General features: G+C 42.2%; 1 protein-coding gene across 1 annotated transcript in view; it reads right to left on the bottom strand.

Annotated features, from left to right (window-relative positions):
• The window catches only part of LanB1 (laminin subunit beta-1), a 179,607-nt gene that overhangs the window by 133,808 nt on the left and 21,182 nt on the right, over window positions 1-24,617 (bottom strand). Inside the window, exon 2 of the mRNA XM_080266111.1 lies at window positions 9,937-10,083. Within this exon, the coding sequence (XP_080122237.1) occupies window positions 9,937-10,083 (147 nt within the window). The remainder of the gene's footprint in view (window positions 1-9,936; window positions 10,084-24,617) is intronic.

The raw sequence follows: 24,617 nt of genomic DNA, 5'->3' as shown, positions 1-24,617 counted from the left end.
TGTTCAAGAAAATGTTCAGGAATGAGGTAAGGAGAGTTAGACAGGGTGATAAAGAAGTAAGTCAGGGAGTGAAAGATAAAAATGGTAGCTTGCTAGTGGAGAAGGGAGAAAAGAGAGCAGATGAAGAGAACACTTTACGGAATTGTTGAATACAGAGAATGAACGTAATATGAGTGGCCGGGGAATGACTGGGAGAAGAAGAGATGTGAGAAGACAGGAAGAAATCAGTAGGATGGAGGTTGTGGAATCAGTGAAGAAAGTCAAAATGGGGAAAGCCCCAGGAACTGACAGAGTGTCTGGTGAAATGTTGAAGCGTGGGGGAGAGGTAACAGTAGAATGGATGTGGAAAATGTGCAGATTGGCTTGGGAGAAAGGCAGAGTCCTGGAGGATTGGAAGTCAGGTACAATTATTCCCTTGCACAAAGAAAAAAGGGAAAAAGAAGTGTGTGGTAATCATAGGGGCATTTGTCTTCTTAGTGTAACAGGAAAAGTATATGGTAGGATACTTATTGACTGAGTTAGGGAAATAACAGAGGAATTAGTTGAGAAGAACAGGGAGGTTTTAGGTAGGGAAGAGGTTGTGTAGATCAGATATTCATTCTTAGGTCTTTAATGGAAAAGTTTCTTAAGAAGGGAAAGAAGTTGTATGTGACCTTCATGGATCTGGAGAAAGCATACGGCAAGGAGGATAGACAAGGACTGTGGAAAGTATTAAGATATATGGAGTAAATGGGAAGTTGTTGAATCCCATGAGGAGTATGTTTGATGGTGCGAAGGTTGCAACGCGTGTCGACAGTGAACTGAGTGAATTTTTCCATTTGAAGGTTGGACTGAAACAGGGATGTGTCATGTCTCCATGGCTGTTCAATCTGTATATGGTTGGGGTTGAAAAAGAGATACAATGTAGGGCAGTAGATGCTGGAGCAGCTCTAATGAAAAAGGGCAGTGTTTGGAAACTCCCTGTACTGTTGTTTGCTGATGATACTGTACTGTTAAGTGAATATGAAGGGGAACAGCAAGGCCTGGTGAATGGTTTTGGAGAGTTTGTAAGAAACTGAATCTAAAGGTGACTGTAGGAAAGAGTAAAGTTATGGTCTTTGAGAGAAATAAAGTCATTGGATGTACAGCAAGTTTGGATGAGGAGGAAATGGAAAGTGTGAGTGCATTTAAGTACTTGGGTAGTGTGATGAGTAATAATGGAAGTTTAGAGGGTGACGTGCTTGAAAGGGTACAACAAGGAAGAAAGGTTGCTGGTTCTTTGAAAGCAGTGCCAAGAAACAGGAAACTGAGCAATGGACGTAAAAAAGTCGTATGACAATATTGTGGTATCAACTCTGTCGTAAGGAAGTGAAGCTTGGACCTTGGTGGAGGGACACAAGTCAAGAGTGAGAGCAGAGGAAAATTAGTTATCTGAGAGGAGCATGTGGAGTCACATGGAAAGACAGACTGACAAATGAGGAAGTAAAGGAGCATTGTGGTGAGGATGTGATAGAAAGTGTAAAGAGAAATCCTCTGAGGTGGTCTGACCATATGATGGGGATAGAAAGCGAGAGACTGACGAGGAGAGTGTACGTGAGTGAGGTGGAAGGGGGAAGAGGGTGGGGCAGGCCAAGAATGAGATGGAGGATGGAGTGGGGAGGTATATGAGAGAAGGGAGTGTGAGCTGGGAGCAGAACACTGAAATGGCAGGGGAAAGTGTGACATGGAGGAGATTTGTTTGTGGCCACCCATTATGGGATTAAGGAGTCTGGCAATAGACAGACAGTGTTACATAATACAGTGTCAACAAATAGAGGGATCCGATTATGAGCCCCCAATTTCGATCTGTAATTTCGGGAATCATCAGTAATAGTCTATCTATCTATCTATTGCCAGATGCCTCAATCCCGTTTGGGGTGGCCACAAACAAATCGCCTACAAGTCGCCCTGTCCCCCGCCATTTCACTGCCCTGCTCCCAACTCACACCCCCCTCTCTCATATACCTCTCCACCCCATCCCTCCATCTCATCCTCGGCCTCCCCCTCCCTCTTCCCCCCTCCACCTCACTCACATACACTCTCTTCGTCAGTCTTTCCCCCTCCATCCTCTCCACATGGCCAAACCACCTCAGTGTGTTCCTCATAACGCTTCCTATCACATCCACATCAACACCACAACGCTCCTTTATATCCTCATTAGTCAGCCTGTCTCTCCATGTGACTCCACAGGCTCCTCTTAAATAACTCATTTCCATTGCTCTCACTCTTGGCTTGTGTCCTTCCAACAACGTCCAAGCTTCACTTCTGTACGTTAGAGTTGGTATCACAATACTGTCATGTAGTAACTTTTTCACTTCCATGCTCACTTCCATGTTTCTTATCACTGCTTTCAAAGAACCAGCATCCTTTCTTCCCTGCTGTACCCTTTCAAGCACTTCACCCTCCAAACCTCCATCCTTACTCATCACACTACCCAAGTACTTAAACGTACTCACATTTTCCAATTCCTCACCATCCAACCTCGCTGTACATTCACTGACTTCACCTCTCTCAAAGACCATCACTTTACTCTTCCCTACATTCACCTTTAGATTCCGATACTTACACACTCTCTCAAACTCATCGACCAAGCCTTGCAGCTCCCCTTCGTCTTCACTCAACAACACAGTATCATCTGCAGACTTGGTTATCGGTATGTGATACTCTATTTGACAGTAAATATGAAGATTTTGTGACTACCCAAATCCTTGGTCAAAGTACAGTAATGATGCTGGAAGAGTCAAAATGGTAGAATGACATTGAATTTATGGTTAGATGCAGCATGTATTGTCAGTGGGTGAGCACCATTTGTATTAATTAGTTACTATATTTCAGTACTGTGTACCCAGTGATCATTACCATCAACTCTCCACCGCACTGGGATATTTAAGAAATATTAAACATCATTCTGACTAACTCTGAGAACATAATTTTTCACTTAAAAGGCATACTACAAAATATGAGGCAAATATTTAAAAGCATTCAGTAAATAGCAACAGCTTCAGGATGATAATTTATCAGTGTAATATATCACTCTTAGTGGAATTCAAAGTTATAACATCAAATACTGATACTTGTCAGCTCATGAAGTCTGGCTTCTCAGTGGTTTAAAAAAAAAAAGATGAAAAAAATAAAAAATGAAAATTACTGGCTGCCTTGACCAATGTGTAAGGTCAACCTCCCAGCAGCTTTACTTGCCCATCTTCTGTCAGGGTCAAGATCTCCAATGATGTCAATGAAGTTACTGTCACCAATGGTTGTGCACACTGAAACTATTTCTATCCACAGGAAAACATGGTGATTAAAAATCACTGGAACAAAATCAGGAGTCCTACAATCAATGATTTAAAATTAACAACACAACACTACTAATATTCATACACAATACATAAACAAAAGACCTGATACTCCACTATAATGAGAATTGCAAATCCTTTAACTTGAAAATCATCACTGACAGTCTTTTTCTCTCTCTCTCTCTTCTTAGTATACTGGTATATATGACAAAAAAAAGATTAACTGAACCTAATATTCCAAAAGTTGTGATGAATGAATGAAAAATATATCCCAAAATGTTTAAAACACAGGTGTAATTACAGCAAAAATATAGACTATGGCACTCACCTACTCAGAAACATTTACCAGGTACAGCTTTATCATGAAGGTAAGCTTTGTACTGTACATAAAATATCCATGTATGAGGTTACCTAATTTGCAATCTATGACCTGCATAATCAGTGATATCCACAAACACTACCCACATTCACATTCACCTATAGATCCAAAAACCTCTAATCATGGTGAGTAAAAGCCAAGACACTACCTTGTTATTAAGTTCTTGGTTATTTTTCTACAAAAGCCATCAACAGTCTTAATAAATTTACTACCATACCTGCCAATGAACTCCTATATTGCCTATCGCCATACTTGACCAACCTTCATTATAATATTTCTATCCCCAACAAAGTTATTTTATTATCATAAATACCAATCCTGCTTATTTTTCTTTTCCTTCCTTCTTTCCATCATTCCTCTTCTGCATTTCTTTCCTTCATTCTTTCCCCTTCCTTCTGTCCACGGGTGACAAGCCAAATGGTTTCCTGTACACCAGGAAACCATTTACTTCACTAGGTGGTAACCATATAACCAAATTATGGCACCTGGTGGTTTACTAGGCAATTAAGGTGCTCCAATTGGACTGAGCTTGTGTGGGTTTATATCCATGGGATGGTTGGGGTTTACTGCTCACATAACGTCACTCAGGGATGAGAAAGGTTGGTCAATCTCATCTTAAATGTCAGAACCAACTTGCCTAGCCCCGGGCTCCTACACTCCTCATGGGGCAACACTAGATTAGACGGTGGATGGATGGATCAATTACTGATATTGAGCAAGAATAATTCCCAATATCCTGACCTTTAATTAATACAACCACAACAAGTACAAGACCTCAATTGGCATTAACTGTAACAGACAGCTTAAAACACTTGGTCACCATCACCACCATAATAACCAACTACCAGTACCATTATCATTACCCCTGCCATCAAATGAGTCAATATTTCTTAACACCATCACACTCATTACTTACCATATGCACCTTGTTCAGTTCCACCACCAATATACCATAAACACTTCTAAACAGCATTTACTGTAAACATTACTTATGGTACCATCAGCAGGTGTCTATTATCACTTTCATCACAATCACCAAGTCTAAACCTATATAGTTTTTAACCCTTGAGCTGCAGACTTTATATGAGACACAATGAAGGTCAGAACAGGCCAAGCTGCAAGCCTCATATGAGGTACAATTTACACTAGTTATAAAACGATGAATTAGGGGAGATAAACTACCTTACAAAGAACCAGCCTGGCAGGGATTAATACCACCACCAGCAACATCCTAAATACCATAATTTAATCTCATAAAACCTCCAACTCTTTAATATTACTACTGTGAGAACCATCATAAACCATGCTTGCCATGCCATAAATAGCCCTTAACTCATTCTGTGAGATGATACATTTTGTTAGTTACTGTATTCTATCCCATTCATGGCAATTAGTTCCACCAGCAACATCCTTATTACCATAATTTAATCTCGTAAAACCTTCAGCTCATTAATATTACTACTGTGAGAACCATCATAAACTATGCTTGCCATGCCATAAATACCCCTTAACTCATTCTGTAAGATGATGTATTTTGTAAGTTATTCTACCCCATTCATGGCAATTAGTTCCAGCTTTCAGGATAACTGATGTAGAATTGGGGCTAAATTATCTCCATTCACTTTTTTGGTACCATTCAGATGATTCTGTTCATTCCACCTACCTTGGAAACTAAAGTAGTGTACTGTCCCATGTTGCCTTTGATACTATGATCAATACTGGTAGTCTAGTTGCCAATAATACTGTACCTGTGAGTAACCTACAAAGCTTGCATCAACCACCACAAATACAAACAATAATATCTTCACAAACCATGTAGAAAGGAGTTGTTAGGCAACAACAGCGTTTTTGTATAAATACAGTCAATCATCGAGTAATGCAGATGATATGGACTGGACAAGGACCATGGTACTCAAATGTGCATTACCCAAACAGTATGTTTGCATCTGTAATGGTACAATGTTCTGGTGACTTCCCAAAACTCTCACTTTTACCCCTTCTCACCACCCTCCCCCACACAAATTAACCTCTACTTATACCCACCATCAGGTAAAACACTTAAAGATATATTAACTATTGTAATTAAGAATGGCGCCTGGTGGTTTGGCAGGCAATTAAGGCACTTAATTCAGACTGAGCCAGTGAAAGTTTATATCCAAGGGGTGGTTGGAGTTTATTGCTCACGTAATGCCACTCAGGCATGAGTGAGGCTGGTTACTCTCATCTTAAATGTCAGGACCAACTTGCCTAGGCCCAGGCTCCTACGCTCCTCATGGAACAACGTAGGATTGGATGAAGGATGGATGTAATTAAGAACATGAATGGTATTACAATAGCATTAACAAAAACAAAAATTATGCTGGGTGCCTGTTGATGCCTAGCTCCACGGCACTCCCCCCCCCCCCCATGTTTTTGTTGTCATTGCTGAGATGTTGCTGCTCCTGCTCTTCATTCTTCAACATCTAAGTCAAATTCTTCAATGGCGCTTTCATTCACGCCATGCTTTTTCACCATTTCTACCTACAATTTCCCCTCCTCTAACTCCTTCACTATCTCATATTTCTGGGCATACATGAAGATGCGCCACTTTCTTGGTGGCTGGGGCTGATCATGCAGCAAGACTAAGAGTCAATGTCCTTGCTCAACACTCAAACACAAAAATAATCTTGCTGCACAGCGCGGGTAGAATTCAGCGAGATGCGAGAAAGAACTAAGTATAAGGGTATGTGCCCAGGACAGGTACCTGGATGTACACCTTCCAATCATGGCGAGTCTGGCGGATGATGTCCCCGTGTGTGCCTTTCAAATTGTGTTGCCAGGCCAACTGACACCTGCTGAGTAAGCTCGAGATCTTCCTCTGCTGCATTATGCTGACCATGTAAGTGGAAAAACTCAACCACGCGTTACTCAAGGATTGACTGTACATAAAGCATCTACCAGCTTATCAATATCTGTCTGTCTGTCTGTCTGTTGAGAGAGAGAGAGAGAGAGAGAGAGAGAGAGAGAGAGAGAGAGAGAGAGAGAGAGAGAGAGAGGGCTGCTGTTACTAACTTTCATGAGAAATACTTCTAGCGATTACCTCTAGTTTTCTTACCTGACCTGTGCCACATCCAACCTAATTATGTTGAAGTGCAATTATTCATACTGTATATACAGACCCAAAGAAGTCCTGCTGAGTGGTGATTGCTGCGAAGTTTTTAACTCACCTCACTCAGCAATTATGATATATTAAAACCCTATACAAAATTTATCACCACATCACAGAAGCTATAGCATAAACAATGAAAAATAAACAAACCCAATCAAATGCAATACAGTATATCACAAATTTATGAAGAGCAAAGCACCACTTAGCACGTACAATAGCATTTAGCATCATCCAGTCATGCAGGTCATGCAATAATCATGAAATGTTCTGACATACATGGATATCATATGCATAAAACAACTACAGTTCTGGGAAAAGATATAATACATAAAACATATTGACTAAAACCCAGCTTTCCACTAGTACGTCATAGGGGTACCTTTAGGATGGAAGCCAAAGACTTTACAACCACCAATGTTCCTCTTCTTGTAGCCTAACCCTGGTCTGTCTGGCTGAGCAAACCAACTGACTAGGAGCAAGCAACTGCTTCTGTGATGCCTTCCTACAGGTACAATACAGTAAATGCACTGTGTAAGGATCTGGCACTCCCTTGTGGGTGTTAGCACATCACCAGTGCCACACCAGTGCCCTTCCCATGGTCTCTATCTATCTATACATCTATTGCCTGACACCATAATCCCATAAGGGGTGGCCATTTGACTCTGAGTTATTTGTTTTACGGGGAGGGGCACTAACCCTCCACCAACCCACTTGTTGACACGTAGGGAGATGAGGTGGAAAATATGAGGTGGTCTGACTCCTGGGTGAATGCGACAGCTGCTGCACTGAGAGTGCACAGCACCACCACAAGTAGGCTCCTTGTCAGTGCCTGACATAAATAAGTGCAACACTACAGTACACCGTACAGTGAAGAGTTAGGGACTTGTTTTGGCACAATCAGAAGTCAAGGAGAGATATAGAACCTCACTGTGCTTATAAAATCACTGCAAACCCAACCTATATCAATGCAAGAATTTCTGCAAGCCAACACTGGTTTATAGCTTTCAGGTTTGTCTCAACCCAGCACAACTTTTCATGTACTGTCACTTATAATGCGTACTTCTCCACCCATATGAGCTGAAGGTAGGAACAGCAGGCCTATGACTGACTGTGTTGCTCTGTGGTTAGGAATTTCCATGACTTCAAAATGGAGGAAACACACTTTGGTTAAGCAAATACTCTTTTATTTCACTCCTAGTACTAGTAAACTGTTGCTGACAAACTGAGGAAGGATGCTAAAACACATTGTTGGTTAGAACCTTTATGTGTTTCCTCACACTTCCCAAATAACTATGTCCAATCCACCGCATCAGGAGTGTGCTATACATCAGACTGGCAAGTAAATGAAGTCAACTACAGAGAAGCATGGTAGCTAAGGGGACAGGAGAGTTAATGTAAGTTTGGGGCAAGGAATGGCATGCACTTCACCATGGTCACATTATATGCACCACAGCATGTGTATTAGAGTGCTGTTATTAGTAAAGATGTATCCAACAGTTTACAAACATCCAGTGATTTATGCCAACAATAGGAATGTAAACATAAAAGCAGGCTAGATCGGTGTGAAGAAGGAGGAGGAGGAGGAGAACTTAAAAAAGAAAAATAATAAGAAAATGAAGAGAAGAACAAGTAAAATGAAAAATAGAATAAAAAGATAATGAAAAAAAAAGAGCAAAGGATTAGAAAAAGAAAGAAAAGAAGAAGATAAAAACGAAAAAAGAAAAGCATTGGAGCTGTATAGTAGTACTACTAATAGTAGTAATAATAACAGCAGCAGCAGTACAGTGGTGGTGATGGTGGTGGTCCCAGGTTCATCTGTAACATGAACCCGGAGGATTACAGGCTTAAGATGCCTTTTTCTGACAGTCCACCATTTTCCTTTTGGGGGATATGGAAAAAGATGAGGGATATTCATACAACTAAGCAGTGAATCCATGTAGTTATATTGGTGTCACCACAGGAATGCATCCTTATCCAGCATTTAGATCATTAAAAAGGCAGTAAATGGCTGCCTGAACAGGGCAGAAGTAGGTTCAACTCCAGCCTAGAACCTTGGCAAGTCTAAATCTGTCCTGTCTTACACCTACACTAAAATCCAGCCAAAAACACAGCAGCCAACATCATGAAAAAGAGACGATTACTATCACAGAAATAAATAAAAAAAATCAAGGAATGAAAATGTTGGCATAGCACACAGTGGAGATGGAAACCTGGAAGCACATATAACATGAAAAAGGATGCACACACTTTGATGACTCATACAAAATGAAACGTCAGTCTGGGTTGAGAAACAAACCAAAGTCAAGGGAAAGAGATAAGGAATTTGTGTACACTTATCTCAAAGTCACATTATAGGCCAAGTACCTCACAAACTTTAGGAAGAGTTTCACCTTATGTTAAAAGAACACTGGAAATACAAAGACTGGTACTGTACTCCATCCTCAGCATTGGGATGAACCTTTAATTCTCACTGGACTTCTGTGCATCAATGGGAGCAAAAACTTTGGTTCCCATTCTAAGGGTCCCAATATCAACCTACTAGAAGTGGAAAGAGGTGCTACATGCTTTATCTAATGAAAAGTAAAATGCAGAGCTGCAAGTTTTACTACTAACAAAATAAAATCTGAAATGCCACAATGATCTGTCTGCTACAGGAAAAGACAAGGCAAGATGAAGATAAAAATAAGTAAAATTTACATTACAGAATTAAAGAAAAATGCTGAAATATACACAGAGACTGATGTGCAGAATGTTCAAAAAATCACAACTGGTGATCCTCCTGGTTAGTAAAAACTTTAAAGTTGCTACAAAGTTAAATTAAATAAAAGGAAGAAAGAAATACTGTATATAACCTTAGTTTAGAGGTGACATAAGTCTACTGTGGTCTACAAGGCTAACTAAACTCATGAACTTGGCATGGTGTCTTTTACTGATAAATGTTAGATGAATGGTATGACAAATATAATGACAAATACTGTATTTCAGCTTTACACTCAATGAAAGCCAAAATATATGCCATGGTTCAAGTTTATATTACCAAAAGTCAATCTCAAAAGAGAAAAATGCAGATGTAGCAGACTAAACTGGTATGGTACCTTTACTAATGACCCTGTTGCTGGCTGACGAGCTGTAGGTTCTGGTTCTGGAAGTCTGGCGGTAGCGGTTAGTGTCGTCATACTGGGCGGCTCGCGGCAAAACCAAATCTCCTGCATCCTCCTGCCTCACTTCATCCTGGCTCACACCTGCAAGCACAGTCCACAGATACACCATCAAATGTCAGAAAAAATATGCACTCCTTCACCAGTCCCATTAAAATCATCCCAAACCAATTCATTTTCCATTTTCACAAGAGGCAGGAAGATGTACAGCAAAGTCCTTTTATTTCTTTGGGGGTTCAAAATCTGATGGGAAGACCCAGGTGGTCAGCCCTCTTATTATCTCAAAGGAAGTACAGTGCCAGGCTGCTTGCAATATACAGTACATACTGACAAATGAGGTAGCTACGTCCCAATGCCAATAGGAGGTGTTGTCCAAAATTTTCCAAACCGAGACTGCGATGCCAAAACAGGCTGTAGTAGCACGATGCGCCTCTGGATGGCAGTACTAACATGCATTATGAGTCAGTGTGCCATGCGGCACAGAGCTTGGCCGACATGGGGGAATAGTGACATTCGTTTGTTTGCTGTCATGCATGTGTCATCTGGCGATTTCTGATACTGATATAAACAAGGAACAACGAATTTGCATAAAATTTTGTGAGAATCTCAGGAAAAATGCAACAGAGACACTTGCAATGATTCAACAAGTGTTTGGTAGGCAATCTCTTGGCTGGATACAGGTGTTTCAGAGGCATGCGCGGTTCAAGACCAGTCAAACATTGGTTGACGATGATGCCCACACAGGGAGGCCCTCAACTAGCACAACTACTCAAAATGTCACAAAAATTCAGCAATCTGTCCCCCGCCTCCACGTAGCTCGCTGCCTGTCAGTTGCCCTCCCATTGCCTCATCTTCCTGCATGAAATGTTTGCTGTCCCATTTTTTTTGCAATAGCATTGTTTAAAAGAATAATAACATTGCCAATGATGTTTCTGTGTCAGTCTGTATTGACTGCATACAGTATATGAGAGTTTGGATTTGAGCCTGGAATGCATCTCTGGCTTTTCTTCAGTATGTTATGTGGAAACTTGCTTCAATATCAGACTTTCTCGCTGACTGAACACTCCCACCAGTACACAGCACTGCCAGATATCGAGGTGTGGGTGTACTGGACACCAAGATCCCTAATGCATACTTAGCCCTCATCAGTGACCAGACCATCTCTGTTTTCAGGGACTGAATTCAAATTTCCAACAAAATCACCCCCCTCTTCTCCCCCTGACTTTTGGATCCAAAGGTTCCTTCGGCCACCATGCATGCTTTACCTCCCCTTCACAGCCAAGCATGAGGAATACCAAAAATATGTACAATACCTGTATTTCATGCTCTCCTATGCCAGAATGTTTAACCTGCAGATATCCTGATGCATGGTTACTCTTTAACGTGATGCTCCTGTTTACTTTCCTAACCTTGCTTTTTGTATCTTTACACAGTCACAGCAGAATCATAACTAATGTTATCATATCACTGCCAATATATTATGCCCTAACTGCTAAACCACAAATATAACTTTCCTCTCCAACACAGAGTGAGGTGGCTTTTCCCCTGCCACTCACAGTCCTGAGTAGGCCAATGCAGGTCCTTTTGAAGATATATATTGTCCTTTGCTAACCCAAAAGAATCTGTCTCCTCAACCCACTTAAGACCAGGCTGAGGATTTCTTGCCAGAGGCCCAACTATCATAATGCTACACCCAAAGCATCTGTTTCCTCATCCCATTTAAGACCAGGTTGTGGATTTCCTGCCAGAGGCCCAGCTATCATAATGCTACGTGATACTAGTGTAGCTCCTATTGCAAATTTTTTTTATCAATAAACCTTAACCACCCTAATTTCCTTCCTTTTCCTGATTGACAAGGCACTGTAAGGCCCCAAGTCTAAGTGATCGCCTTGGTATCGTCGGCCTCAATCATAGATGATCTTAAATCAACTGATCAGTTCTGTCATTTACATCAATTTGGGTTCAGCTACATCAATTCAGACTGAGTAAAACTACAGTATGATTCCTTATGAATGCATCAGAAAAGTTCCATGCAGTCTCAGGTCTATTACTACCCGTAAGTGTCAATTCAGGCTCAGTCTGGTCAACTTAGGCCAATTCAGGGCCAGAAGGGAAAATCCTGTCCATTAAATTTATTCATTAACACCCAATCAGAGGCCTTCATGCCCATTCATGTTCAACTATGTATATACAGGTCAGTGCAGACCCTATCTATCTATCTATCTATCTATAGCCCGACGCCCTAATCCCGCAAAGGGTGGCCGCAGACAAAACGCCTCCAAGTCACTCTGTCACCCACCATTTGACTCCCCTCCCCCCAACTCACCCCCCCCTCCCTCATATACCTCTCAACTCCATCCCTCCACCTCATCCTCGGTCTACCCCTCCCTCTCCCTCCCTCCACCTCACCTACATACACCCTCTTAGTCAGTCTTTCATTCTCCATTCTCTCCACATGTCCAAACCACCTCAGTGTATTTCTCCTAATCTTTTCAATCACATCCAATGCAGACCCAATTTAGTTAATTTAGGTTCATATGAGCAATATTAGGTACAGTCTGACCCTTTACTTCCATCTCATCCAAATCAAGGTAATTCCAGTCTTTTCTAGTTAATCTGGACTAATTATGGTCCAATTATATGGCTGATTGGCTAGCTCAGTTGCTACAGAGCTGTTGATCTAATAGTGTCAGGGTGCAACTAGCTGGTACCACAACTCAGGTGTCCATGTACTCTTTGTAGGTTGGAAGATAAAATGAGTACCCATGTACCATCAACAGGAGTTAACTGTGGTAACATAGATGTTGCAGAGGCCTTGTATCCCAGGACAGTGGACAAATAACCCTCCACAGGCTTAAAGACAGAAATGAGCAACAAAGCTAAATGCCTCATGGTGTCTGTCTCCACCTATCGTATACCTTTAGCGTCGTCAATTCCAGTTTACAGTTGATCACAGCAGGTTCATTCACAACCATTAAGGATCAGTTAATTTCACTTACATCCTTTCAGTCCCAACCACATCAACTTATAACAATTAACTCTTCAATCTATCTATTGCCAGACGCCTTAATCCCGTATGGGACGGCCACAAACAAATCGCCTCCACGTTGCCCTGTTACCCGCTATTTCACTGCCCTGCTCCCAACTCACAGCCCTCTCTCTCATATACCTCTCCACTCCATCTTGGGATGTTATTTTTTGCTTACTCTTGCTGCTTCCAAGCAATTTTATTCAACTCTGAAAGAGTTTCTCATACTTAAATGGTTAATGAAGGCTGTTTCAAACTCGTTCAATCTAAAAAGCCTCTCCAATGAACAAAAGCATATGAAAGTAGAACTATGACAACAAAGTAAAAAGAAGGCCATTGCTGGTTCAGTCACATGAGCTACACTACATTTACTTCATGCTTTCAGGTCAAATTCATGAAACCATACATAAAAAAAAAAAAGAGTGGGGGGGTACAATCTTATTGAGACAATGTTGTGAAATACAAGCTACTGTTTGGAACTAAGAATGAGGTACATGGTGGAAGAAAAGGCTGGACTGGGAGGGCAGCAGATAGGCAGGAACTAAGAGGGTGGTATGTGGTTCAGGAGGAGGAAGGTAATGTACACCTCATTAAGCTGATCAATACAGGATGGATGCTACTGGTGATGTGAGGAAACATTGTATATCAAAATTTTCTCCAAACAACAAAACAACAAGGAAGTAGCATAACAATGCACTGCTTGACTATAGTACCTCCCAGCTTGTGATGCATGTACAGAAGGAACCAACTTATTCTCCTGAAGGCCATATCTCACCAATTACTAAAGTATTATTGTATAATGTGGATATCAGTGAAGAGGTTCACCCATAATGCAATCTCCTGTCACCTATAACATAGCAGGCTGTTAGTCAGTTTCTAAGCATTACCACAACACAGGCAGTGCCACCACAATTCTGGACGCAGGCCCAAACATGCCAAGATACAGCATTTTTGGCCTCTGCACAGTTATATTTCACACCATGGGGCATGTGACTATTCAGAGCCTCACTGGTGGGGGACGATGGTGTGGTGTGGTGTGGTGTGGGGTGGTGATGTGGTGATGGTGTAGGTGATGTGTGATCTGTGTGACTTTGTGTGAAGAAGTTGTGGATGATGGTGTTGTCTGGGTGATGGTGTGAGGTGATGGGATGGAATGGCTTGGGTGACAGAGGTTGAGGTGTGTAATGATGTGGGACTGTGGTGTGATTTGCATGATGGTGAGGGACTGTGGTGTGATCTGCATGATGGTGTGGAGTGGTGGGCGATGGTGTGGTATGATCTGATGGTGTGGAGTGAAGGATGATGGAGAAGGACTGTGGTGTGATCTGCATGATGGTGTGAGTGGTGGGTGATGGTGTGGGGTGAAGGCGTAGGCAACAGCATGCCTGAGCGATGATGTCAGGTGATGGTGTGACCTGAGTGATAGTGTGACCTAAGTGATTGTGTGGGATGATGGTGTGGTGGTCTACCTCCACATTTTAAGTTACAGTACATTAAGCTTTTAACCATGTTTACCACTGCTTTGTACACAAACATGGACAAAAGTATCTTTCTCTCTATGGCCAATGTAAAATCAAACCTGGTGGATCACTCTGCGCCCACTGTCACACCTACTTCTGGTCAGTTGGCGAGCCTAAGTAGATAGTTGCTTCAACTTTAGATGAAGTATCATGACTGTTGAGCCTAACTGCAAGAATTGTAATACCATTCATATTTAACAATGTTAGCAGAATTAACCTTACAAAAAACTGGTGCTTCTTGGCTGCCTGCAATCATGGGACACTTAGTTTTGAAAGGATACAAGAGACACGGGCAGTGAGAGGTGCCATGGTACCACTGCATATGAATGTTGTGCATACAAACAAAAGGTTCTATATATTTCCACTCCATTTGGAGTTCCACTGCCATGTGATGTGTTACCAGAGTGGATTCAACAACAGTTGTGTGTGAAAAAATTCGATAAATCAGTCAAGAATAAAATTAGGAGTGATAAAAAAAAAAAAAAAAAATAAGTAATTGTACCACTGAGAAAAGTAGAGTGTTACAAGGAAATGTTAGTGTCTCAAACACCTTGTGGTCCATACTGAGGAGATGTTTTGTATTTGCTTGGGAATGCATATCCAGTCTGCACTCGTTCTAGATTAAGATGTTACTGAGATTTCTTTTAAACTAATTCAATGTAGTGCAATTAACAACATCCATGGGGAGTTGCTTCCAGGTGGAGCTGATCTTATAAGTGAAAAAGTTTTCACATACACTGGTGTTAAACCTTTTTAATTTCAGCCTCCAACCATGGTTGCATGTTGTGTTCATGCTGAGACTAGACAACTTTCTACAGTCATGACTGTCACACCCATTCAATATTTTAAACCCTTTAATGAGCTGACCTTGTGGTCTATGAGTTTCTAATGAAAACAGTCCCAGAAGCCTCAGGTAATACTGATCTCAATCTCCTGATGGATGTAATAAGTTTTTTTACTCTAGCTTGAACATCAAGGTAGCTCTAGCTTGAACACTATCAAGTTGATCTAAGCCTTTCCAAAGTGTAGGTGACCAGAACTGCACAATGTATTCCAGGAGCAGCCATATTAAGGAGTTATAGAGCGTAAGAATAATCTCTTTATTCCTATTATGAAACTGCTTCTGGATATAACCTAACAATTTCAGGGCCTTTTTCTCTGCTTTGATGCACCATTAGGAAAATTTTACATCACTACTGATGTGTATACCTATGTCCCTTTACAAATCAATCATCTTCAGAATATTCCCCCCACAGTGAGTAGCCTGACAAACAATTTGCATGGCCATTATGCAATGCATCACCTTGCATTTCTCCAAGTTGAATGGTATTTGCCATGTCTTGGACCATTCCCCTAGTTTACACGTCTGCCTGGAGATTTTCAATCCCTTCAAGACTGCTTACAATTTCTCCAAGTATGATGTCAACAGCAAATTTTGAGATCACACTTAACAAACCAACATCTATGTCACTGACTTATATGATGAATGGTAGTGGACCAACAACTGACCCTTATGGAACTCCAGGAGTGACTGAAGCCCAAGCAGAAGAAACTCCTGTGATCATTACTCATTATTATCTATCAATTAGCCAGTTTTCTATCCAGAGTGTGAACTCTCAACTACAATACAGTAAAACCTCACTATAACGGACTAATTTGGGCCCAAGCTATTCAGAAAAATGCGAAATTCCGATAAAAGTGACATTCGGACTCCCACCCTGTTAACCCGGACTTTTTACAATATATCAGACATTAGTCCGGATCGCACCAACGGTTTTTACTGTTTTCACCACCATTGCAGTGTACTGTATTATACATTCAATACAATAATCAAATGGTATAATATATATAATAATACTGTACTGTACTGCACACTGATAAACACATCTTTTATTTACCTTGTGGCGAACATAGCTGAAGTGGTAAGGCAGTCCGAACTGCTGCTGACTTTATCAAACTTTTTCCAATACTGCATACTGTACAAGAATTTAGTCTAGCAGCTCCTTGATTCCGACAAAAGTGAATTCCATTCTATTAAAGTCCATTCTCTTGAGGTTTTACTGTAATGTCAAGTGTATGCAAATCTGATACTTGTCTGAGGTGAGGCACTTTATCAAATGCCTTTTGAAGGACAAAGTACAGGATGTCTACCATTTTGTTCCTGTCATACTCACTCAACATTCTGTGGAAAAAATTGAGCAAGTCTGTTAGGCATTATCAATGCCATCTGACCCCATGGTGGGAGTATTTTAAAATTTTGTAAATTTAAGCCTTTAACATATGTATTAACATACATGTTAATTATGAGACAGTCCTAAAAGTGAGAAAAGGCCCCTCGGTGTTTACCAAAGCACACCAAAAAGACCAACAAACACAGGGAAGGCTGAAGGGAGGAAACCAAGGATAATAGTAGGGGCCACCATGGGAAAGACCTTGAGGAAACATGTGCGACAGTTTGGAGAAGGGAATCGAAATGCATGCTTGAAGGGAAGGGGTATAAAAGAGGTAACAGAGGAGGCCACAAAGTGTGCTGGGGAGATGGATGAAGGACTTTTCATCATCCAAGGAGGAGGAAATGGTCTCATGGAGTATGGTATGGATGAGCCAGTAAGAGAAGTTGTGGAAAGTGTTAAGGAAATAAAGAATATAAGCAAAGAACTTCTGGTAGCAGTGGTAGGAGTGCTGAGGTGACTGTGTGTGTCCATGGGATATGAGAGTTAGAAGGGCTGTGAATAAGCATATATGGGCAAAGCTGTAGGATTGGAAAGCACAGCTAATGAAAGAGGGTGATGTTGGGGCGAGCCTCCTGGACATGGACACAAAGTTGACCAGTGACATGTCTGGGAGAGATAGGGTTCACTTACGTGGGATGAAGATTTGTGAAGAGACTGGTAGAATGGATGCTGGCCATGGAAAGGATGCAAAGGAAACAAAAATCAGAAAGTGGAGACAAGGGACCTGGAAATACAGAGTACAGAATTTGGCTGCGTGAATGTGCATCGATGGAGTGTATGGAAATTGGACGATGTGGGTAATGAAATGATAAAATGAGATATGGGCATAATAGGTTTGACAAAGATGCAGGTACGGCAGAGTAGACATGAACTATGAGTACTGTACTAGAGTTTGATTGTAAAGAAAAAAAAAGTTGGGGTGTTGGACTCCTTGTGAGAAAAGAAATGGATCTGGATGTGGAGGAGTTAAAGGTAGGTGACAGTGAAATAAGCAAGGGTATAATGGCCGTCAACCTGAACTACAAGGTGAAATGACAGACTGAGAGAATTTTACATGACGGTGGAAGGAGGGATGCAAGACAGGATAACCAGAGGAAGTATAGTATACTAGGAAGACTAGTAGCAGGAAATAAGCATGAACAAGTGATGATGATTATAATGGGGGATATGAATGGTCATATTGGATTCTTGGGTGTACAAGTAAATGTGAATGGGCAACTACTGATGGACTATGCTGTGGAGAATGACCTAGTGACCTTAACCCCTAAAAGACGGGCATCGTAATGTTTTGACATACGCTTAGGATGGGTATAATCGAAGGGTGCGATATAGTGGGGAATTCGTGGGGGGGGGAAGGTGTGGAGGGGGGGGGTTGTAGGGTGGTGCGGGGATGGGGACTGGGTGCCTGGGGGAGGTGGGGGTGGGGGTCGGGGGGTGATAGGTGGGGGTGGTAAGTGGGGGGTCGGGATGGGGGTGGGGGGGAAAACAGTGGGGATTGGAGAGGTGGGGTTGTTTGGGAGTGTGGGGGATTGGAGGGGTGGGGGTTTGGAGGGTATGGGGGTGGGAATGGAGGAGGGTAGGGGGTTGAGGGTGGTGGGGGTAGGGGGTGAGGGATAGGGGGTGGTGGTTGGTGGGGGGATTGTGGTGGGTGGTGGGGGGATTGTGGTGGGTGGTGAGGGGGTTGTGGTGGGTGGTGGGGGGATGGTGGGTGGTGGGGGGATGGTGGGTGGTGGGGGGATGGTGGGGGGAGTGGGGGTGGTGGGGAAGCAGTTGGGAGGATTGGGGATTGTGGGGGGTGTGGGGGATTGGAGTGGTGGGAGGGCGGAGGTTAGGGGTGGTAGGGGGCTCTGGAGAGAAATGGGGGGTCAGTGGGGGGTTGGTGAAGGGGTGATGGTGGGGGAGGGTGGGGGGGTGATGGTGGGGGTGGGTGGCAGGTGGTCGGGGTGGGGGGTGATGGTGGGGGTGGGTGGCAGGTGGTCGGGGTGGGGGGGTGATGGTGGGGGTGGGTGGCAGGTGGTCGGGGTGGAGGGGTGATGGTGGGGGTAGGTGGCAGGTGGTCGAGGTGGGGGAGTGATGGTGGGGGTGGGTGGCAGGTGGTCGGGGTGGGGGGTTGATGGTGGGGATGGGTGGCAGGTGGTGTGTAACTCTCTCTGTTGCTCCTGTAATGCTTCTATTAGTTCACCTTGTATTTGTAATAATTATTCTTTGAGTTCTTTCTGTCCTTCATTATGTGCCTTTAATCCCTCTTCTGTCTTTCTTTCCTTCATTCTTTTCTCTTCCTTCAGCCTGTGGGTGACTCTACACTGAGTGACAAGCCAAATGGTTTCCTGTACACCAGGAAACCATTGACTTTGCTGGGTGGTAACCATATAACCAAATTTTGGCGCATGGTGGTTTAGTGGGTAATCACGGAGCTCCAATCGTTTTGAGCCGGTGAAGGTTTGTACTTAAGGAGTGGTTGGGACTTACTGCTCATGTAATGCCACTCAGGGATGAGCGAGGCTGGTCACTCTCACCTTCAATGTCATGACCAACTTGCCTAGCCCCAGGATCCTACGCTCCTCATGGTGCAACGTAGGATTGGATTATATATATATATATATATATATATATATATATAGATATATATATATATATATATATATATATATTTTTCACCCAAGTATTAGGAGGCAACTGTACTTTAGTAACAGTTGAAAATAAGACCTATGTTGATACAGCATTTTTTTTTTCACCTCCCGATGTCAGTACGTTAAGTCCCGCGAAACCGTCACCCTTTATATAAATATACACGTACGAGAACTTGTGTCGTTGCACTGAACTTGCTTTGACATTTTAGCTACTAGTCTCCATGACAGATGAAACTTAAACGGTTTTCATTACAGAAAAATGATACAGAACCAGGAAACTACACATATTTCTTTGCAACTAAGTTTAACAAAGTGCATATAAAGATGGGCGACAAATAAGGAGATGGCAGAGAGGAAGAACCGTGTCCGCAGGCAGACCAGGCTGGGACGGTGTAACCAAATGTTTTGGGACAGCACAGGAAATACACAAGACTGAACTTCAATCAGGTTATACGTATTACATTATTTTCAACAAGTGTTTATAACCCTCAGTCTATATCCATTTGACCTCAACCACTGTCTATAGGCTTCACGAAAACAAATAACCTTTAAGCACGTAGATACTGAGTTTCCTGGTTTTGGCTACACTGGCGGCAACTCACAGCCCAACAAATACCTCGCGCCACCAGCAGCTGCACACCACGCCCACCTACCAACCCACAACTCATCAACCGCCACCTATTGTTCAGTTACTCTATAATGCTCTCCCTGCAGTACAGTTGGGAATCTTGACTTAATTCCACTGTGGCCTGTCGTAATATAAGGAAAGACTGGGTAAAATCTGAGTCTGCCTGATCAACACAGTGGTCTATAGACATTAATACACGCCGTACCTCCTTTCTGTAACCTGAATATAATTTCCACAACTCAAGCTCAGCTAAACAAAAGAATGTGAATGTGATATAAAAGGGAAAACAAGCATACGCAACTCCGGCGTAAATACATCAAAACCAACCCGAGGACGAACAAGACAACTGTTAATGACAAAACATGCCCTTGACCTCATCGGGGGCTAAACGCCCCGCGCAACCTTCAAGAATGCAACGTCTTCCTGCCCGGTCATTGAATATATCCTTGCTAGAAAAATGTACTTGTCAGATTCAATCTGTGATATCAATATACTTGGTGACGATTCAGTAACATGCCACCTTATCCAAGAAACCAATGACTTTACGGTCAGTCACCTGGTTTTACACGCAAAAATTAACTAGTGTACGCGAAAACGGTGACAGTAGCCTAATTTATTTCACGTTATATTCTGACATGCACTTCCTGGCAGTTTCCATATCTAATTATGAGCCAAAGGCGTCACTGGCAAGCAACTGGGTATGTACTGTGTGCTTACATGGACTGCAAGGTTCGGCAGGGATAAAATGCAATTCTCTGTGGCAATTTTCAGTTCCACTCTTCTTTCTGCATCACTCAAAATTTCCGCATCCGATTAGGACAGTGGTTCTCAAACTTACTGCTCTGGGCCCCACTTTCGGATCGAAAATTTGCTCGCGCCACACCGCATTTTTCATTAAAAAAAAAAAAAAAAAAAAAAAAAAAAAAACCAGGCAGTGCTTTGTTCATTACATAAAACAACTACCGGTAAATTATTATATGGTCATGAGGCATCCAGAAAGTATAAAACAATATAGCTACATAAAAACATGTTCATTCATAAAATATATAAATTCAATGAAAAATGTGAGCTTATTTTTGGGAGAGGTAATTTCAGTTATACGAGTATTTGGTCTAATCTGAGACAAACTTTCTTTTCCTCATCAGCACATACCAGTATAAGACTTTCACTTTTCTGGCCTTTGATATTTGTCAGAGCTGAAAATTCCGTTTCGCAACATAGAGTGGAGAACTGTAGAAAAATGGATAGTGCTCTTGATGAGATAAGTGGATACTGTTTATGGCGGTATATCCAAAGAGTCCAGTGACACATTCTCGTGTTTCATTTTCAAAGTGCAATCACTCGAAATGCATACCGGTAACATTTCCATTTCCTCATCTACTATCAAACCTGAACAGCTGGATTCCAAAAGGAATGTCTGTCTAGCCCAGTTGAGTTTTTCTGTAGACAACGATGAGGAGAACTCGTACTGATCAATCTTTTCTACCGGTGTGGCAAGATGTTCCTGTATGAGGTCATACAAGTCATTGCTCGTTTTAAATTTTTTTTACCAGAGTGAACATTTCATGATTATGTAGCATCGCTCTTCTGAGCCAAAGCTGATTTTTTTTTTTTTTTTCCATCAACCTAGGATGAAGCATCACAAAGTCGTGAACATCGATGAGGTCAAAGGAAACCGACACTGGCAGACGAGAAGATATATTCCAAGCAGTTTCGATGACTACACTGTCGCCCTCTTCAGTGGAAATACGGACCAAGATTGGTACACCATATGACACAAGCTGCTTGTGTATCTAAAGGCTGCATCTCATTTCTCAACCGTACCTGACCTGACTACCTGACGCTCCCTCAACATTACCCACTACCTGAGTGGGGAATTAAGACGGCCGGCAAAGGCCTAAACAACAATCTCATTACTGGGTTTGTTTTATACATGCCTTCACTAAGGATAAAACTGTTATATCTAATTATGCACAGCCTCTATTAACCTACTTTTTTTTTTTTAGTTGCCGCATTTGTACAGCATTTCACTGGAATTCCTTTCGAATAAATTATGGTTTTCAGAGGCATGAACATAAACTGCTCTAGAAGGGGTACCCGGAGCTGCCCCAATAAAATCCTATGATCGTGCATACCGGGACTGCCTGGGACACTGGATGGTTCTTCCCCCTTTGAGAGAACACCCCCGGAGTCCAATTTTCCTCACTGAGCCCACGTTCCTCCTTGGGCCCATTTCCCCATGGATATATTCCCCACGGACGTATATTCCCACTACCCACCACTTCCCCAACGACGTATATTCCCACTACCCACCCACCTACCTTACCCATTCACCTACCCACCTTCCCATCCACCATGCCCCACCACACCCATCCTCCCAGCCACCCATCCACTCAACCCCGCCCACCCAGCCTATCCGTTCCCCCATCCGATTCGTTGTTGCTGATAATGATATAATGGTAGATGTAAAAAATCTCTACGGCAATTGGCTACCATGTTTCCACCATGCAGGTTGACTTGATTATACCTAAGCTCTAATCTTGGACATCCAGGGCGCCACTTTCGCAGCTGTAATGTAGGCCTACACATCTAAATTCTCTGTAAAACGTTAAACCTTAGAGCTATTTAGAGTTCCGTATGCATCCCTCTCGATTTCCATAGAGGAAAAACAATAATTTCCTATATAGATAGATAGACAGATTGATTGACAGACAGATAGACAGACAGGTAGGTAGATATATGGATAGACAGATAGGTATACATAGTGTATGTATGTATGTAAGCAAACTGACCGCAGGAGAAATGAAAACAGAGACAATATCGATAAGTTCTTTCGTGTACTACATCTTCAGAGTGACTTCAGACAGATGACAATGAATCTAGTGTGGTACTGACCCGTATTCTTAGCACCAAACGAGACCGTATTACCACTTCCTTAGCGGATAAATATTACATCTTTTACATTTTCATTACGACACTGTTTTCATAAATAACAGGGTATTATGCAGTGTACTGTGAGGATATTATGAAGTGTAATGTACAAAGCACAGCAGTATTCACAACAGAAAATCCATGTTCGTTGCCTCCACTGTCCTCCGTACATGTGGGTGAAGACAGAATAACTAGTGCCAGCATATCAGGCAGAGAAAAGTACTATTAGCGACAAATAAACTTAAGATCAACAAAACACCTGGACCACAGACTATCTCGAAGTGCGTTGAAGCAGGTGAAAAATATAATACTAAAACCTGACATAGTTGTCCTTGTAACAAACAATCCCGTAAAGACCAGTAGGTGTGCTGCTGTGTGTGTGTGTGTGTGTGTGTGTGTGTGTGTGTGTGTGTGTGTGTGTGTGTGTGTGTGTGTGTGTGTGTGTGTGTGTGTGTGTGTGTGTGTGTGTGTGTGTGTGTGAGAGAGAGAGAGAGAGAGAGAGAGAGAGAGAGAGAGAGAGAGAGAGAGAGAGAGAGATTCCAGTGAAATTTCCATGCCAATTTTTCTGTGTTGCATGGTGGTCCTTCTTACTTTTACCTGTCGGTCTCGGCTGGAGGATATGATGGGAGGGAGAGGCCTTCTTGCTTGGCTATCCTTATCTTCGGGTTTGATGGGAGGGAGAGGCCTTCTTGCTTGGCTATCCTTATCTTCAACTCATAGAATTAGATATCACTGACATAGTTGTCCTTGTAACAAACAATCCAGTAAAGACCAGTAGGTGTGCTGCTGTTTGCTTGCCTTTGTACTCCGTTGTATCCTTATGTGTAGCGAAATCTCCAAAGCCACTTAGAATCTGACCCAGTGTGGCTAGTGCAGTGGGGGAGGGGCGTGGCAGTGACAGGATATCAAGGTAGTGTAGCTAGGGTGCCAAGTCGGACGTGACCATCAGCATACGGCATCCACTTCCTCAACCTTGTGCCAACACTAATCGCTCCATCCTTACCCTCACCCTGCCTGGCACCTTCATTCATTCATTTATTTATTAATTTTCCTGATACCGTCATACAATATTTAACAGTTTACGAAAAGTCTCCTAGTAGTGCATGGGATGATGAACGCTTTACCAAACCCTTTCAGGTCGTAAAGTCTCTCCTATGGGACGCACGAATAATGTATAAAATAATTCATCGGATTCAAGGTGCTGGGCCGTTGAACACAGTGACGTATTTCATTTAATTTGACCCTACTACTTCCAGGAAATTTTATTTTGTTTGGGAATCCCCGCATGTAGTAAAGCGATTACTTTTAGGCTCAAAGTATTTTTTAAGCTAACAAAATATAGATATAGCAAAAATAAAATAAGTAAATGCGTCATCATACTACAGTGATTAATGACAAGGTGCAATTGTTTTGATTTTTTTTTTTCTTACGGGGGGTTACTGCAGAGGCGGGTTTTCTCCATTGAGGGAGTGCGGCAGCCTTAGTTACCATCCCTATACTGGCTTGAGTCAGAATCGGGAGAGATGTTTGATGTGAAAGTTCATGAAGTGGTAATCTTGTACTGGCTCATCTAACGGTACTGATTGAGGAGATCAGACAGAACTAAACACGGAGATATTAATATGCAAAAGTACAGAGTGCCAGTAC

The sequence above is a fragment of the Coenobita brevimanus genome, chromosome 18, assembly GCF_032717465.1.
Source record: "Coenobita brevimanus isolate Jiangsu-jjx chromosome 18, ASM3271746v2, whole genome shotgun sequence".
Taxonomy (NCBI): domain Eukaryota; kingdom Metazoa; phylum Arthropoda; class Malacostraca; order Decapoda; family Coenobitidae; genus Coenobita; species Coenobita brevimanus.
Note: the sequence above shows the minus strand (reverse complement) of the source record. Positions and strands in the feature narration are given on the sequence as shown.